Source organism: Canis lupus, chromosome 32 (genome assembly GCF_003254725.2).
Source record: "Canis lupus dingo isolate Sandy chromosome 32, ASM325472v2, whole genome shotgun sequence".
In the NCBI taxonomy this organism is placed as follows: Eukaryota; Metazoa; Chordata; class Mammalia; order Carnivora; family Canidae; genus Canis; species Canis lupus.
In genome coordinates, this window is record NC_064274.1 from 2,312,182 (window position 1) to 2,329,708 (window position 17,527).

Sequence of the window (17,527 nt, forward strand, 5' to 3'; positions counted from 1 at the left end):
AGCACATTCACTACTCCACAGAGAGTAATAAAAATGGAAAACTATTCAAAGTTGATTGAGGATTTTTCCCTAAACCATCCAAGAATGTATTCCAAGAAGTTTTTGTTTACCAAATCAGTCAACATGAACTCAAAGAATTACATAGCAATTTTTTGGCACTTATGCTTTATGAATCTGTTAAAGTAATCTAAACTCTCGTTTCTTGATCCATTTTAATGCTTGATTGTATTGGAATGTATATGTGCTATATACAGTACAATTTTTTCCAGGACTACATAGCCAGAATCATAAAAGTAGTAAAACTGAGAGATGGCCTATTCAAAAATACAGAGGAAAAAAAGTATGACTAGACAGTCTCTATAAACTAATATACTAGGCCACTTTAATGACAGTCTTATTTCTAGGAAAGACATAAAAAACATTAAAAGTTTATATATACCTTATATATTATCAAAGGACTCTGAAATGTTCTACTGCCTTGATTTTTAACCTACAATTACACAATATTGCTCTCAGTTATCAAATGGGTATTTGTCCTTACACATGTTTTTCAATGCCCACAATCAGGGCTGCGGGAGGTATATTTAACTAAGCCTCTACTATGTGCCAAACATGTTTTTTCATTCCACCCTCAGGACAACCTTACTATAAAGGTATCTCCTCGTTACAAATGGAAAAAAAAAAAAAAACAGAGACTTACAGACATTCGGTAACTTGCTAAGGTCAAACAGCTAAGAAAAATGGCACAGCCAGAGTTCTGAGGTAAAACAAGTCCTTTTTCCACTCAACTACACATGTTGTTTTTCCAGCAGTGGTCCCAGAAAACAGCTCTCCACTCCTATTCTTCCCTCCACTCTTGTTCCCAGTGCACGGCCTGGAACATTTGTGAGACCAGTTTTAGAAACAGGGCTACCCGGCCATCATACAGAGCATGGTCTGCAAGGATCAAATCTGTATCAGGACTTCATCCACAGGGTCTCAGCTAGATGAGCTTACGAAATGCAAACGGAAGGAGGGCGGAGTAAAGCAAATAAATCATTCAAATACCATTTATATTTGGGTCTACAACGCACTGCACACCTATTGGCAGATTTATCTTCATAGTTCCGCTTTGCTTAGACCACTCTCAAAAATAGCTTCCCCGGAGCACACACACACCCTGGGTAGACAACATAAAGGCTCCTTGACCTAGGTTTTGGAGATTGTGCGTGAGACGTGTTTGTTTGTACGACTATCCTGATCGGCAATATAGATAAGTAGAAGCAGTAAGGCAGTAAAATGTAATACTGTGCTTCCAACGTGTACAAACGGCTCAGCTAAACTCCCTGAACACAATCCATCTCAACAGCCTAAGATAACTAGGCCGAGTTAGGGACGATGACAGCTACAGTAACTTCCTCTTCCTCACCAACCTCCTCAGTTCCGCGTGTGCACGCCTTTCCCCTAGGAGGCAGGATAAAACGATTTCAAACGCACAAAATCGATCCAATGCCACCAACACCGCAGGACAGGAAAGCCAGCTTCCATTTCTTCCCTCGCGTCTCGGGGGGGGAAAAAAAAAAAAAATTTTATCTTAAAAATCGCACTCATGTCCCCCACGAGAAAATATGTGCGACGAAAACTGAAAACGTGTACACAGTCCGTCCACCGGGCCTTCGCGGAGGGACGGGGCGAAGGGATCTCCATCCGCAGCCAGTGTTCCCGAGATTCACCGCTCTGAGTCACTTTCCCTCGGGTCCCGCCGCCCGGAGGGGCAGAGCCTGCAGCTCCAGAGCCAAAATAAGCCTTCGCCTCTCTCCTCAGCAGACGCGGAGGCGGCCGAGGCGACGGCGGTGCGCGCGTCCCGCCTCCGACCCTCCTCACCTGCCCAGGCCCGAGGCAGCGCCCCGGGTGCTCGCGGGCCGGGGCGTCCGGGAGGCGTCCGGGAGGCGTCCGGGAGGCGTCCGGGAGGCGGGCGGGCGGGCGCCGAGGCGGTTAGGCCGCGCTGCAGGCCGGCGCGCTTCCTGCCGGGCCCGGGAGCAGCGGCGCGGCCCCGACCCGCAGCTCAGCCGGCCTGGGCTGCCGCGCGCGGGCGGCGCACACACTCGCGTCCCCGGTCCGGTCCGGCCCGGTCGGGGCCCGCCGCGGCCGAGCAGCTTCACCCGCGCGGCGCCCACAGAGGGGGGAGGGGAACGGGGGGGCGGGGGAGGGGCGCCCCTCGGGGGTCCCGGACACACGGAACCCGCCCCGCACCCCGGGGCCGCCAGCGCCGGCCCCACACACGCCCACTGGCCCCGGGTCCCCGGGCCGCCTCCCCGCCCGCCACAGCCTCACCTCGCACAGCCTCACGCACGCTCGTCGCTCTCCCACCTCACCTCCCGGGGACGCTTCCGTGTCCCCCACATCGACCCTCCTCCGAGGCGCAGACACTCTACCTCATTCTCTTCCTCCGGCCCAGGCGGAGCAACAGCAGCCATTTCCCCGCGGCAGGGGAGACACGGCGGCGCGCGCGCCCGGCCCCACAGATGCTTCCCTCCGGGCCGCGGCCGCAGACGCAAACACAAACACCCACGGGCGGGCCTCGCTCCCGCCCGCCCCGCCGCGCCGCGCCGCGCAGCGCCGCCGCCGCCACCGGCAGGGCCCGCGCCCCCCCTCACCTGCATTCAGCGCGCCGGGGTCCGGGCGGCGGCGGCGGCGGCGGCGGCGGGGCGGCTGCTGCTGGTGCTGGGGCTGCGGCGGCGGGGGAGGCGGCGGCGGCGGTGGCGGCGGGGCTGAGGGCAGCAAAGACATGCAGGCAGCCCGCCGGGGGGAGAGGCACCGGCCGGAGGGGACGCGGGGCGGGCGGGCCGGGCCGGGCCGCCTGAGGGACGGCAGGGGCGGCGGCGGAGAGGGCGGCCGACGGGAGCGGGCAGGCGGGCGGGGGGCGGGGGGCGGGACGGTGACCCCGGGCGCCCAGGAGAGGCCCCGCGGCCGCGGCCCCCGACGCGACGGCCCAGCGCCGCAGCGAGCTCCCTCCCACGCCGCGGCTGCTACTCCGAGGGCGGCGCGGAGCCCGGCCTTGGCCTTGGCCTCCGGGCGCCGGGGCTGCTGCCGCCGCGGGGCTTGCTGCTGCGCCTGCCGCTGCCGGGCCCGAGGCTGCCGCCGCCGCCGCTCGGGGACGCCAGGCTCCGGTGCCTTCGGTGCCTTCGCTCCCGCTCCCACGTTCACAACCCCGAGGGCCGGGGAGAGGCGTCCGCGCGAGGTCGGAATTGGGATTAATAACAAGGTGCGGAGAGTGCGAGGAGGAGGAGGAGGAGGAGGAGGAGGAGGAGGAGGAGGGTTGATTGACGTGGAGGGGCTGGCGGCGCTCAGACACTCCCCTGCGCGAGCGCGAGCGGGAGCGCGAGCGGGAGGGGGAGGGGAGAGGAGGAGGGAGGGAGGGAGGGGAGGGGCGGGGAGGGGAGGGGGCGGAGCTCCAGCGCCGCGCCTCGGCCCCGCCCCCCGGTCCCCGGTCCCCGGTCCCGCCGCGGGCCGTGGCGCGCCTGCGCGCGTGGCTGCCAGGGCGCTCACCCGTCTTCTCCTTTGCCCTTATCGCTTTTTTACTCTCTTTTCTTGGCTCGAGCGGCCGGCGGAGCTGGGGGGACTGGCGGGGCGTCACACGTCCACGTCCACAGAGCCATGCTGCGGAGGAGGCCGGCGAACCCTCCTCGCCCGGTGTTCCTGCCGGACGCGGCGCCGTTTGCCGCTCGCAGGCCTGAGGCGGCCTGAGCGGGAAGCGCTGCTCGGGAGCTAACGAGACGTCAGGTGAGGGGAGGTGAGGTGAGGGGAGGGGAGGTGAGGTGAGGTGAAGTGACGGAAGGAGAAGGTTTCCTGACATCTCCGATGGGGCGTTTTTGTTGGTTGGTTGGTTGGTTGGTTGGTTGGTTGGTTGGTTGGTTGGTTCAACGCAAAACACCTGGAAGTTGTGTCGCGAAAGGTAAACTGAGGAACCTCTGACGCTCCGCCATCATCCCCGTCCTACTCATCGCCTGATTCTCCCTTCTCGCGGTACAACTACGTGTGTTTGGCTGTGACCCTCCCCCCCCCCGCCCCCTTAGCGAAAACATCAAAACGTAGAGAAAGATTAATGTTCGCTTGGCGAAGGTGGCCTTGACGTTTTAAGTTTCTCGGGTCTAGTTATGTTTCTGTGGGTTGGCTTCTGCTTTTTTACCACCTGTAGGTAGTCAAAAAAACAAAAAACAAAACAAAACATACCGACTCTAGAGGCAGAGTAGTGCTATTGCACTTTTGCACACTCCCTCGGTGCATGCTCCAGGCTTGTGCACTAAAACAAGCAGCATAAGGGTAGATTATTAGCGTATTTTTCCCCACACAGGGGTAGTGTTTAGCATACTAAGCGCGTTGTGTTGGTTGCGATTAATTAGGCCTTATTATTGAATGCCAAAGGCCTTCATCTCCTGGGGAAAGGAATGGTACACACACACCATCATTTAGCCAGAACTAATCAGATATTAAGAGTCCATCATTGCAAAAGGACAATTGCACCTCTTTCATTTTTGTCACCAGAAAGTGAGTAAAGAAGCCCCTTAGGACGGAGGACTGTGGACTACTTTGTTTTCCACCCGCGTTAAGTTTCTGTTTCCCTGTGTAGCAGTCGCGTTCCAGCGTCTGTAATAGGTGTTAAAATGGCCTTGATCCTAAAAGAAGCCTCACTCATTCATTCCCAACTGTCTTCAATCTAGACTGGTATATATGAATAGTTCTCTCTGACTTTGTAAACAACAAAGAAACAAGTCACTTCTGGAGCCCAGAATGGTAAACCTGCCTGAATGGCCTTTTGCCATAGCATTTCTCCTTGACACACACTTCCCCCCCACCCCCCCACCCCCCAAGGAGAAACACTACCAACTGTTGAAGAAAATAGGAAAATAAACACCTGAAAAATATAAATGTGATGATGGCATATCCTCAAAGATTTAAGCTTATTCAAATACCTATAGATACATAAAGTCGTAGTTCTTTGTATATAATAATGATCTATGAAGGATATTATGTTCCAGACATTGTATTTAGCCTCAGAAATACAAAGATAAGCATATATAGTCCCTATTCTTAAGTAGCTCACAATGGTTGTAGGGGAAACAGACTCTAAACAGGAAATTCTCACAGAGCAACCAGAAATGAAATTATGAAAGGTAATACAAAATAAATAGTCACAACAATACCCAGGAGGATAAGGCTGATGGCACTGGCCTTTTACTTGAGCCATATATCTTGTCATTCTCACAGGCTAACTAGCGAGTAAGGACTAGGGCGAAGGAAGAAGGGATAGCCTTTGTGGCTGATAAGGAAGTGCTAATAGTAAATGGTGTGATGTGCTGGTCCTGAAGCTCAGGTTTATGTGGGAGATGTTCATTGTTGCTCTTTAAATTTTGTATAGTAAACGATCACAATCCATTGAATAATTGTAATTGTGATATTCAGAGTTAAGAACAGTAGGTGTTTATTTAAAAAAAGGCAAATGCAGATTAAGTTTTTTGTTTGTTTTTTTTTTATTATTTCTTCATGAGAGACACAGAGAAAGAGAGAGGCAGAGACACAGGCAGAGGGAGAAGCAGTCTCCATGCAGGGAGCCCAATGTGGGACTCAATCCCAGGACTCCAGGATCATGCCCTGGGCCCTTCATGCCAAAGGTAGGCACTAAACCGTTGAGCCACCCAGGCACCCCCAGGTTAAGTTTAAATAATCTCTATTCTCAGGAATGTTCTCTTTATACCATAGCAAATGTATTGACTCACCAAACAAAAGGAAAGCAAAACTTTTGTATATTAATAAATATAACTGTATTATCCAAAAAACAGATTGTTGTTTTTCTCATTTGCTATGAGATAGAGATCAAAGAAATAATTTTCAAATAGTTGGCGATGTATAGATGCTGAGAAATTAAATCTTCACTGATACTTAAAAACTCATTCCAATTCAAAAGACATTCTAATAATAAAACACTAGCACTAAAAAAAATTAGCATTTAAGCCATTTTTAAAAAGCAGTTTTATAGTAGATCAAAGTTTGCAACCAAATGGTAACCTGTTTTGACATCTCATTTCATGGGAATTTTTCATGTTCATCAGACATTTCAATTTTAATAAGATTAAAAATGACACAATATAAAAATCTCTCTTTAAAGAAAAGTGATTTATCCAATTGAAAGCTTCTGGCTTAAGTAAGGCCTTTTTGACAAAATTGGTAATAGCAATACTGTGAGGTACAATTTTTTCTGAAACAACAATTATATTTATTTGCACTGTTGCAAAATTGTTCATTCCTTCCCAATTAAAAAAAAAAAGTACTTGATGTTCTAGTGACCACCTGTGTCTTCTCCAAATTAGCAATTAATATTTGATCTGAGTAAATCAGATCTCTACATGTTATTTCTGTCAGTAGTGTAACTGGATCTATAAGATCCCTGAGAACTATGTTGTTTTATCTATTTTCTGAAATTCTGTTGAACAGCTCGCTCAAAAGGGAAAGGTTTAAAGTTTTTTATTTAAGAATATTATTACTATTTGATAAAGATTCAACTAAACTTGATTTTACTGATTTCAATACACTTTTCTATTAATAGCCACATAATTGTTAAAGAAAATATCACATATAAGTTATTTAGTAAGATGTAATTAGTAAAATAATTAAATGTAATTTACCTGATACTCATTAGTATAACTTTTAAACAAGTATTAACCAAGATGATCTTGAATTTTTACTTCCCAGACCTTCTGACAGGGCATCCTGTCTTTCCATCAGCCTCCCCTTTGTTCCTTTCTCAGGAATGACTGTGGATGACACCAAAGACCATCCCACCACCCTGGCCAAAGATGAACATTTTCCTCTCATTATATAGTGTGCCATATGATATGTTAGTTCCAGATAAAATAGCAAAGTCGGCAAAGTTCATCTTGGTGACCCCTTACTTCCTCTTTCTATATTTCCCATTTCGAGTTCCTTGATCCCTGAATATTCAGAATCTCCATCCCAGCCCCATCAACATCAGCACCACTCTTTCTTGTGCTTTCCTTATTCCAAAACTTTTCTAGTTAAGCACTACCACTATCAATAAAAATCTACTACTTCAGTTTGTCAAGGACTTGTAGGCACCTGGCATGCTATCCAATCAATAAAATCAATTATTTTAATGCTGTATTCCAAGGATCCTCATGGGATTTTCAAACCCACCTAGGATACACAGAGGAGACCAGATACGTGAGACTTCAACTAGAATGTTTCTATTTTACATATTGACCATCTATTTGTCTCCCTGGTAACTTTCCTTTTCCTACAAACAGTGCTCCTTTCTTTTCTTTTTTTTTTTTTTAAAGATTTTATTTATTTATTCATGAGAGACAGAAAGAGAGAGAGAGAGAGAGAGAGAGAGAGGCAGAAACATAGGCAGAGGGAGAAGCAGGCTCCATGCAGGGAGCCCGACGTGGGACTCAATCCCGAGTCTCCAAGATCACACCCTGGGCCAAAGGCAGACACTAAGCCACCCAGGCATCCCAAACAGTGCTCCTTTCTTTTGGGGAAACTATTTCTGCCTGTTCTATAAACAGGTGACTCTAGTGGCAGCTGGCAGCTCAGTCCCCAAACTTCTTGGCTGTATACAGGGTGGGCATATGACACAAGCCCAAGCAAACAGCGCTCTTTCCCAGGATGTGTTCAGGTGGAACTTAAGGAAAGAAGGGCTATTCCACTTACAGTGGTAGTCTGAGAAAAGAAGGAAGTCTTGATAATGGCAAGTGGCCACATGCTGCTTTACGTGGAATGAAGCCATTACACAGAGATGAAAGGAGAGATAGCAAGTCCTGGTGGTGCACCAATCTGAATTTCCAGTCACCCATGGGGTCCAGTTGCACCTTTTCACATAGTGCGGTTAAACTTGTAAATTGTCTTCCAGACTAACTTGAGTTAGACCTTAAAACGAAAACATCCTAATACGTTGTTTCTGCATAAAAGTTCTTTCAAAGAAGGCTAACTGCTGCTAAATAAGTTTGAAAGTCACTGAACCAAACTATAATAAGACATTATTGTTGGTTGAATCATAGTCTACCAAACGTTACAAGTCACCTTGTCCTAATTCCTTTTTTCTACATGAGGAACCTAAGGCAAAGTAACTTGCTAAACATCACACAGGCAGTCAATGGCTGTCAAAGTCAGTGTTAGGAACTGATTTCTAGATACCTTGCTCAGTTGTTCTCTTCATTACACTATCCTGTCACCTGTTTAATTCCTCCCAATGGTATTTTTAAGAGGCAATTACTTAGAGAACCTTAATCTAAAAGAATAAATCACAACAGTGGCAATTTCACTTACTGATTGCATAGTGGAAAGCTATTTGCCTGCATGGAGGCCATAATAGATGCCTTTTCCTCTTTCAGCCTCTCACATGCTTTTCATATGGGACCCAAACATACTCTTTGAGTCTAAGATGGTCAGATCTACAGGTTTTAACTGCCATCTTTATGCTTATAATTTCCAATCTACATTTCTAATCCAGAGTTCTCTCCACACATTCAGACCTACATTGTCAGTTTCCTCCTGGGTATCTCCACCTGGACAGTCTATACATATTTCAAGATCAGTATGCCTAAAACTGAGTTCGTCGTCTCTCCTCCAAAACCTGTTGCTGGCCTTGTGTGCCTCTTATTTAAAATGGTACCACCGGGACGCCTGGGTGGCTCAGCGGTTAAGCATCTGCCTTTGGCTCAGGGCGTGGTCCTGGGGTCCCGGGATTGAGTCCCACATCGGGCTCCCTGCATGGAGCCTGCTTCTCCCTCTGCCTGTGTCTCTCATGAATAAATAAAATCTTTTTAAAAAAAATGGTATCACTAAGGGGCATTTGGGTAGTTCAGTGGAGTAACTCTTAATTTCTCCCCAGATCATGATCTCAGTTTTGTGGGATCAAGCCCCACATGGGGCTCTATGCTCAGTGCAGAGTCGGCTTGGGGTTCTCTCTCCCCCTCTCCTTCTGCCCCTCCTCCCCTTGCTCTCTCTCTCTCTCTCTCTCTCTCCCCCCCTCTATCTCTCTTAGCAAATAAATAGTATCTTTAAAAATTAAGTGGTACCACCATACTAGTTGTCATGTAATCATATGAATAGTTCCGCAATGCAGAATCCTAGGAATCATCCTTAAGTTTTCTCTCCCATCATCACCAAAATCTACCAATTTGACCTACTAAATACTTTCAATAATCTATTCCCTCCATCCCAGTGAACTGCTAATGTCGTAGGCCAGCCTGAATCCTCTTGCCTAAGTTTTTGCATTTTGTCTATTAATGCATCCCTACTAAGTATAATCCCAACATCTTTTTAATACATATTCTAATTCATTTTACTTTGCTCTTAAAATCTTTCAATGACTTCCCATACTTTATAAACTAAAAGCAAATTCACAAGCATATATGGCCTTAATGATCTGCCTCTCCCTTGTCACCACCACCTGAAGCCATTAACTTTCAGCCTCTCTCTCTCACCCCTGATTTTAATGAACCACTTATTTCCAAAACAGGACATGCTCTTTTAGTTCTCTTTGCACAAGCTACTTATTCAGCATGGCATGCTCTTTCCCATTTTGTCCTCCTTTTGAAATCATCTTTCAAGATTTGGCTCAAGCATCACTTCCTCTATGGAGCCATCTCTAAAAGCCCTACTGTGAGGGCAGCCAGGGTGGCTCGGTGGTTTAGCGCCACCTTCAGGCCAGAACCTGATCCTGGAGTCCTGGGATCGAGTCCCACATTGGGCTCCCTGCATGGAGCCTGCTTCTCTCTCTGCCTCTCTCTCTCTCTCTCTCTCTCTCTGTGTCTCTCATGAATAAATAAACAAATTTTTTTAAAAAATTAAAAAAAATAAAAGCCCTACTGTTTATTTCTTTAGCACACTGTGCCCACTTTTATTACAATGTATGTGATTAAGTAGTAAATTCTCTTCTACATCTAATTTGAGCTAGACCTGTACAACCAAAGCATGCGGATTAACACATTGTTTCTGTGTGAGAGTTCTTTCAGAGAAGACTACTGCTAAATAAATTTGGAAATCACTGAATGATAAGGCATTATTATTGGTTGAATCATAGTCTTTAAAGAAGAGACCTCTCATATGTGGAGATGAACTATAAAAGATTCTCTGTTTGGGTGAATGCAGTCTATCAGAGCCCAGCCCGCACCCACTTCTTGGCCAGATGTCTATGTGCAAAATGCAAACTGAGCAACTATATCATGGTATACTGTAATTATATATGTAAGTATGCATCTATCTCACATAGTAGATCTTAAGCCCTGTTTTTATTCCTAGCACATCACAGAGTGATACATAATGCTCAAGAAACATCTGTATAATTGATTAATTACTAGTAGCCCTTCTTAAACCATACTATTTGGTCTTAATTTACTAGTAATTAGCTGCTATACAAGAAATCATAAATAAGAGTGACTTAAATTTTATTTTTCTCTCACATAAAAGAAGTTATGGTAGGAGTCGATTCAGAGCTGAAATGGCACATCCATGTTCAGCAGGAATCTGTCTCCTCCCTGCTTTCCTTAGAACATGGCTCCGGGGATCCCTGGGTGGTGCAGCGGTTTGGCGCCTGCCTTTGGCCCAGGGCACGATCCTGGAGACCTGGGATCGAATCCCACATTGGGCTCCCGGTGCATGGAGCCTGCTTCTCCCTCTGCCTGTGTCTCTGCCTCTCTCTCTCTCTCTCTCTCTCTCTCTGTGTGTGACTATCATAAATAAATAAAAAATTAAAAAAAATAAAAAAATAAAAAGAACATGGCTCCATTTCCTGCCTCAGTATCCAATACAGCTGCCTGGGCCACCTCATACAGTTGTGCAGTTTGTTTACTGCAAGGGCATCTGACCAAGAAGTGAGTGGGATCTATATACTGCAAGCTAATTCACCTGACCAGAAGAGGAACTTTTCCTAATTCATCTGCAAGGACAGGTTTCTATTCTGTCCAGAGGTACCAAAGAGGTTATCTGAGATATTGGCCATTGGGATTCCAACTATCCCATGCATTCTCCTAGAAGAGCAAAAATTATCCCCATCTCTAAGCACTTTCTTAGACGACCACCTGAAAAAAATATTTCCTTGGATTTCATTGGCCCAAATTTGATGACAGGACACAACTAGCTGAAAGGTAAGCTGAGAAAGACTGTTTCAGTTAAACATACTGCCACCATAAATAAATGGGAAGCTTCAATATAGGTGTAGCATACATACAATCCACCATTTCGACATTGGATGGTTGATGAGTCCAAAGAAATAGAATTAAGGCATTGTACTGAGTTTCATAATTAAAAGTTCAAATTCTAATAAAGCAAACTTAAAATTGTTTATCTAAATTAAAGCAAGATACTTTCAATAAAACTTTCATGGTCTGTTTTTGGAAGCCAATAATCAATCTCTCTCTCAGTCTCTCTCTTTCTCTCTCTCTTTCTAAAAGGTCAGTAGAGGGCAGCCCGAGTGGTTCAGTGGTTTAGCACCGCCTTCAGTCCAGGGCGAGATCCTGGAGACCTGGATTGAGTCCCAAGTCATCGGGCTCCCTGCATGGAGCCTGCTTCTCCCTCTGCCTCTCTCTCTCTCTCTCTCTCTCTCTCTGTGTCGCTCATGAATAAATAAATAAAATCTTTTTTTTAAATAAATAAATAAATGGTCAGTAGAGTTTATTTTTGGTATGCCAAACACTCTATATATAAATTCTGAGTTATCAAGTAGAAGGATTCTCTTACCCTTTATAAATTAAAAAAGAAAAATGTCCCCTTAAGAAGACGGTGATAACCTTAAAAGTTACCATTAAAGTTTTAGGGCTGAGTGTTTTGTATTCATACCTATATTTCTAAGACAATGGTAATTAGTAAAGGCTCCCCACTGCCTTTTGCTCAAGGATCTTTAGAACCTGGATTCAGACACCTTTCCAAACTTAGCACATTTTTCCTTCACACACCCTAATTCCATCCAAACTTGTTCCCTGCATATGCCCTGACTCCCACTCTGTACCCTTGTTTGACATTGTTCTTAGCTTCCACTTCTCAGCCTATCTCCACATAATGAAAACAAGCACACCTGTCAAGCACCATGTCCAATGTTCCTTCTTTTGTAAAGCTTTACTCTATGTATCCCCCCCCCACAACCAAATATATGTCCCTCCCCATCTAGATACCCACCACGTTTTGAGAGAAGGGACTCTGACGTTTTATTTGGTGCAGTAGAAATTCTATGGCTTTTGGGGTAAGAAAGACTGAGGTAGGGATCCCTGGGTGGCGCAGCGGTTTGGCGCCTGCCTTTGGCCCAGGGCGCAATCCTGGAGACCCGGGATCGAATCCCACGTCGGGCTCTCGGTGCATGGAGCCTGCTTCTCCCTCTGCCTGTGTCTCTGCCTCTCTCTCTCTCCTCTCTGTGTATTCTCATGAATAAATAAATAAAATCTTAAAAAAAAAAAAAAAAAAGAAAGAAAGACTGAGGTAAGACAGGATACAAATTCTGGCTCTGCATCTCACTATACCAAATTCCTTACCTGCATCTGAAACCTAAGTATAAGATGTACTTACAAAGTTAGCATGAAGACAAGTGAAGTAGTAATTGTTAAGCTGACAACAGTAGACAATGTTTCTTGACTAAATTCATAAATATAGTATACAGGCTTGTGGTGAGTTCTATTATTTTGAGTCATAATAATGTGTATCTTCCAAAGATACCTTCCATTAGATTTTATCAGAAGTAAAAATCATAAAAACAAAACACATTAAAATAAAACCACATTGACATAATTAAAAGACATAATTACAAGTAGAAAATACTTAAAGCGTTTGTTTGCTTCAAAAAATTTCTTGAGATACCTGGGTGGCTCAGCGGTTAAGCATCTGCCTTCGGCCCAGGGCATGATCCTGGAGTCCTGGGATCGAGTCCCACATTGGGCTCCCTGCATGGAGCCTGCTTCTCCCTCTGCCTGTGTCTCTGCCTCTGTGTGTGTGTGTGTGTGTCTTATGAATAAAATCTTTATAAAAAATAAATAAATAAATAAAATGTTTAAAAAGAAAGAAAAATTTCTTCAACAGACATCTCCAGGTAACCATGGCCCAAAAAATTGTGGAAATACACACATCTGTTTGCACTGAATTAGGGAGACAGGAGTGATGTGTTCTACTTCCAATTCTGCCATTAAACATGTTTGCTACCTTTGGCAATTTGCCAGGACTGTCATTTCCCAGCTTCATCAAAAACAGTGAAATTGGGACACCTGGATGGCTCAGCGGTTGAGCGTATGCCTTCATCTCAGGGCATGATCCCAGGATCCAGGATCGAGTCCCACATTGGGCTCCCTGAGAGGAACCTGCTTCTCCCTCTGCCTGTGTCTCTGCCTCTCTCTCTTTATCTCTCAGGAATAAATAAATAAATCTTTAAAAAAAAAAAAAAAAACAGAAAAACAAAAACAGTGAAATAAAATCAAGACACTATATACCCTAAACAACTTAAAGGTAGAGATACTAAGTGTAAATATTATGAGAAATAATAAATAATTTAAAATGCTATCTACTATAATATGTTATACAAAGACAAATAAATGGTTAAAAGAAGTTATGTCTCTTTTGGTTCTCTTCGCACAATGAATTTCTTCTTTATGAGTTTTCTGATAACATACCCTAATCAGTTCCCCAGAAAAAACCTACCACCTACCTTACGTTTTTTCTTCCATACTTCTTTCCTTTGATAGTGCAGTATTTATAACTGTCTTATCAACTAAATTAATATTTTTACCTGACCAACTCTTTTGGTGGATAAGAAGAAATTATATGCTAATGCATGGGTTGACCCATATAACTGCTTAACCAAAAATACCAGATGTCACTGTGTTTTCATGCTAACTGTGTTGTGGAGGATATGCTTTTCTGTTTTTCTTGTTCTCATTTTTCAGGGCAACCTGCAATTCTGTGTACCAAACATGAACAAGAGATTGAAATCATAGAGAGGTTATATAACATCAACCCAGGCCCCACATGGATATGTGAATCGGTTAATAAAATTATAGACAGTTGCTAAAGGGATGATTTTTCAGATAAGAATTTCTATGAAATTCCAAATTTCTAAAAGAATGTAGATGTTCACCTCTGGATTTATTTTGACTTTGATTTTGATTAAATGCTTTTTAATTAAAATATCAGAATATTCAATAGGGAAGTAGGAGTGCATGAAGAAACAAAGAGGTAGAAAAACAGGTACATTTTATCAATATTCTACTACTTGGCCTGTTATTCTGAAAGCATACATAGTACCGTAATTTTCCTCAAGTGTTGTGAGAAATGGATACTTCATGTGCTCTAAAATTTCTGTAATTTTTTTGTGAAGTATTTTTATATTTCTTTCAGAAACCAATTACAAAACAAAAACAAAAACAAACAAACAAAAGAAACCAATTACACTTTACTGGGATTTTTCCTGTCAACAAAGTACATTTAGTATAGCCTCTAAAAATATGTCCCCTACTGTGCAGAAGAGATTTTTGAACTAGCTACACTACTGGGCTGAAACAAAAATTTCTTCCCCCAGAAAGGAAGATGGCTGGTTGGCTGACTTACCCCATTGCATGTGAGAAGCTGGAACAGCAAGAGAGAGAATGGTGGACAGACCGCTTAGCTACTCATAGAACACAGAGAGGACGACAGGCCATGTCCTCATGCTGTGTGGTGCTGAGGAGGCTCTGCCCAGATGTCGAGCTAGCATATCAAAGCTAGAAACCCGATCTCCTCCATCTGATATTAAAAAAAAAAAAAAAAAAAAAAATTTAAAAGCTCAGAGTTGCACGTTTGACCCAGCAGCCCTACCCACCGGTAAATTGTATCCTAGTGGATGTCAAGCCCTAGCCCATCTGGTTTGCCACTCCTCTATCCTCAGTAGTGAATAAGGCACGCGGCAGTAAAAGAGTTCCATCCAAATTTCCTAAAAAGAGGAAAGAAGCCTACTCCTTTTCTCTGTGTGTCTTTAGGAGATAAGAAGAGTTTACTCTTAAATTGTGAAAGACTCCCAGAAATATTTGACTGAGAGAAGAATGGGGGATAGGAATGGAGTGGGACAGAAACTTTAACTTGCAGAATCAAGACCCAGAAAAACTTAGCTTTTGTCAAATTTCCTCCCTAATACACAACCTGGTTAAGTCATACGGAACCTCATTTCCTTAAGGGCCATATATTTTGTTGTTGTTATTGTTAATAGCCCTTTATTAATGAATTCGCATTGTAGAAAATATAGACAAACAAAAATAAAAACATTACATTATCACTATATTTAACACCTTACTGATGTTTGTCTTCCTGGTTCTCTCTATATACACAATTTTAAACTAAATGAACTCATACTGTGTATACTGTTTTGTAGCCTGCTTTGATCAATGATGTCCACCTATTTTAGTAAATGTTTATCTAACACATAGAATATAATCTAAAAATTTCTTACTGACACAAAAATATCATTTAGAGCTGGTTTGTCTAAACCGCTCTCCAATCCAGGACCACACATTGCATAGAGTTGATACAGCTAAGTTTCTCTTTACCAAGTACTGCCCCTTTTTTCTGACCTTGGATTGTTGAAGGAACTGGGACAATTATCCTGGAGAATGTCACACTTAATTTCTTCCTTGTGTTATCATTTGGTTAATTCCACTGTCCCCTGTGTTTCTTGTAAATGGGCTGTTATATGTAAAGTTTTAATTGATTCAAATTAAATATTTTTGGCTAGAATACTTCATAGATATGTTCTATCTATCTATCAATATGTTACCATATTGCCTCTCATCAGAAGACACATACTATCTGGTTGATTAACAATAAATAATACTGATGTGGAACCTGGATCAAGGTGATGACATTCGCCCTCACCCACCCAGAAACATAGCATAATGACTTGTGCAGGTGGAGACTTACTGTTTGGTAAAATACAGACTTCAGTATTGTTTTTGTTCTTAAGAATTTTATATGTCAGTTAATCATTAATTTGGTTTTAAAATCCATTATCTGACTGTTTTGTTTTTATTTCGATGGTAGACTTATCGTCCTGATTGTTTTACTTTGTATGTTTATTAAGATTAGTTTTTATATACCATCTTGTGTGGGAAACTGTGGCCCAGTTGTATGGTAGAGCAAATAAACTAGATGTTAAAATTTTGCATCAGATATTCCACACATCAAATAATTTACGTTTTGAAATTTGAGATTTATATAACCTAGAATAACTCTTTAAATGTTAAACATTAGGTTTTTGGGTTTGTTTGTTTGTTTGTTTTTTTAACTAATACCAACCGTTGATGCACCTACACAAAACAATTTTGGCAAACTTCTACCAGTTGATCTTTAAAATAATCATCAAGGAAATTATGGGGCAGCCCCAGTGGCCCAGCGGTTTAGCGCCGCCTTCAGCCCAGAGCGTGATCCTGGAAACCCAGGATCGAGTCCCATATCGGGCTCCCTGCATGAAGCCTGCTTCTCCCTTGGCCAAAAAAAGGAGATTATGCTATTTTCTGAAATAGAAATAATTTTGTTATTTGTTTTCTTTCCAGAATTATACTCCACATTTTTATTTAGTTTGTCTACATTGGTGGCCCAATCCCCAAAATAATTTCCCATCTATAATATTATATCCTGTGTATATCTTACACTGTGCTCCATATCCACATTGTGTTGTTTTTTATGAACAACTTTCAGATATAGTATTTTAAAGTGAATAGACCAGGCAAACCTGCTTTTTTGGACTGATTTTATGAAATAGAACAATCTTTTAATGTGAAAAGAGCTTCTATTTCACTCTTCTGTTCTAAAATGATTTATGCTCATCATACATTTTTACTTATATTCTTTTTTTCAAAGAGTTTATTTATTTTTTTATTTGAGAGAGAGGGAAAGAGAACATGAGTAGAGGGGGAGCTGCAGAGGGAGGAGGACAAATGCAGAGCCTGATGTGGGACTCAATTCCATGACCCTGAGATTATCACCCAAACTGAGATCAAGAGTTGGACACCCAACCAAGTGAGTCACCCAGGCATCTCTCTGTTCTTTTTTTTTTTTTTTTCAAAATTTTTAAAATTTGTATTCTTTTGTTAAATTTTTCAGTTTCTTCTTTCTCTCAGCCTAAACTTGAAGGTTAGGATTCCAACATATGATGTGATTTAAGAGAATAACTGCACAAAACAATTTCCCTCATTGCTTGTTATAATGCCTAAAAATTAACCATGAGGATTCAGTCTTTTGAAAATAAAAACTTTTCTAAAATATTGTGTTAAAATGTACATCACCTTAAATTAATGTATTCCAACAGCTGCTATATAGAACATTACTTCCATGAATTCTTAGAGTTTAGGGAAAGGGAAGTTTCTGTGGCAAATTATATACAGGAAATGCTACAACTGTACTACTTTTAAAAACTCATAATACCCTTAAGCTTAACAACAACAACAAAAAAAGTGGAAAGTCTTAGCTAAGGAACCATGCCTAACTTCATTTACACCAGTGCTTTCTCAAATATATTGATGAC

The 17,527-nt window shown here is 43.3% G+C and overlaps 1 protein-coding gene and 1 long non-coding RNA gene across 12 annotated transcripts in view; one reads left to right on the plus strand and one right to left on the minus strand.

Moving 5' to 3' along the window:
• CNOT6L (CCR4-NOT transcription complex subunit 6 like) overlaps positions 1-2,795 on the minus strand; it is a 113,871-nt gene extending 111,076 nt beyond the window's left edge. Inside the window, exon 1 of one of the 6 annotated variants that reach the window (XM_049104911.1) lies at positions 2,637-2,795. Coding sequence is in view for 1 of the 6 variants with exons in the window: in XM_025427068.3 (XP_025282853.1) it covers positions 2,415-2,419 (5 nt within the window). In the remaining 5 variants the exon portion in view is untranslated. The other 5 variants (XM_025427092.3, XM_025427068.3, XM_035709540.2 and 2 more) reach the window with 5 other exon arrangements.
• A 627-nt stretch (positions 2,796-3,422) lies between these two features.
• LOC125754185 (uncharacterized) lies at positions 3,423-15,848 on the plus strand. 6 transcript variants are annotated; one of them, XR_007407740.1, is made up of 3 exons: positions 3,432-3,762; positions 5,531-5,651; positions 14,555-15,848. It is a non-coding gene; the product is annotated as an uncharacterized LOC125754185 (long non-coding RNA). The 6 variants fall into 6 exon arrangements; XR_007407739.1 differs by lacking the exon at positions 14,555-15,848 and adding an exon at positions 11,454-11,666; XR_007407743.1 differs by lacking the exon at positions 14,555-15,848 and adding an exon at positions 11,454-11,666 and having other exon boundaries at positions 5,537-5,651.
• The last annotated feature ends 1,679 nt before the right edge of the window (positions 15,849-17,527 follow it).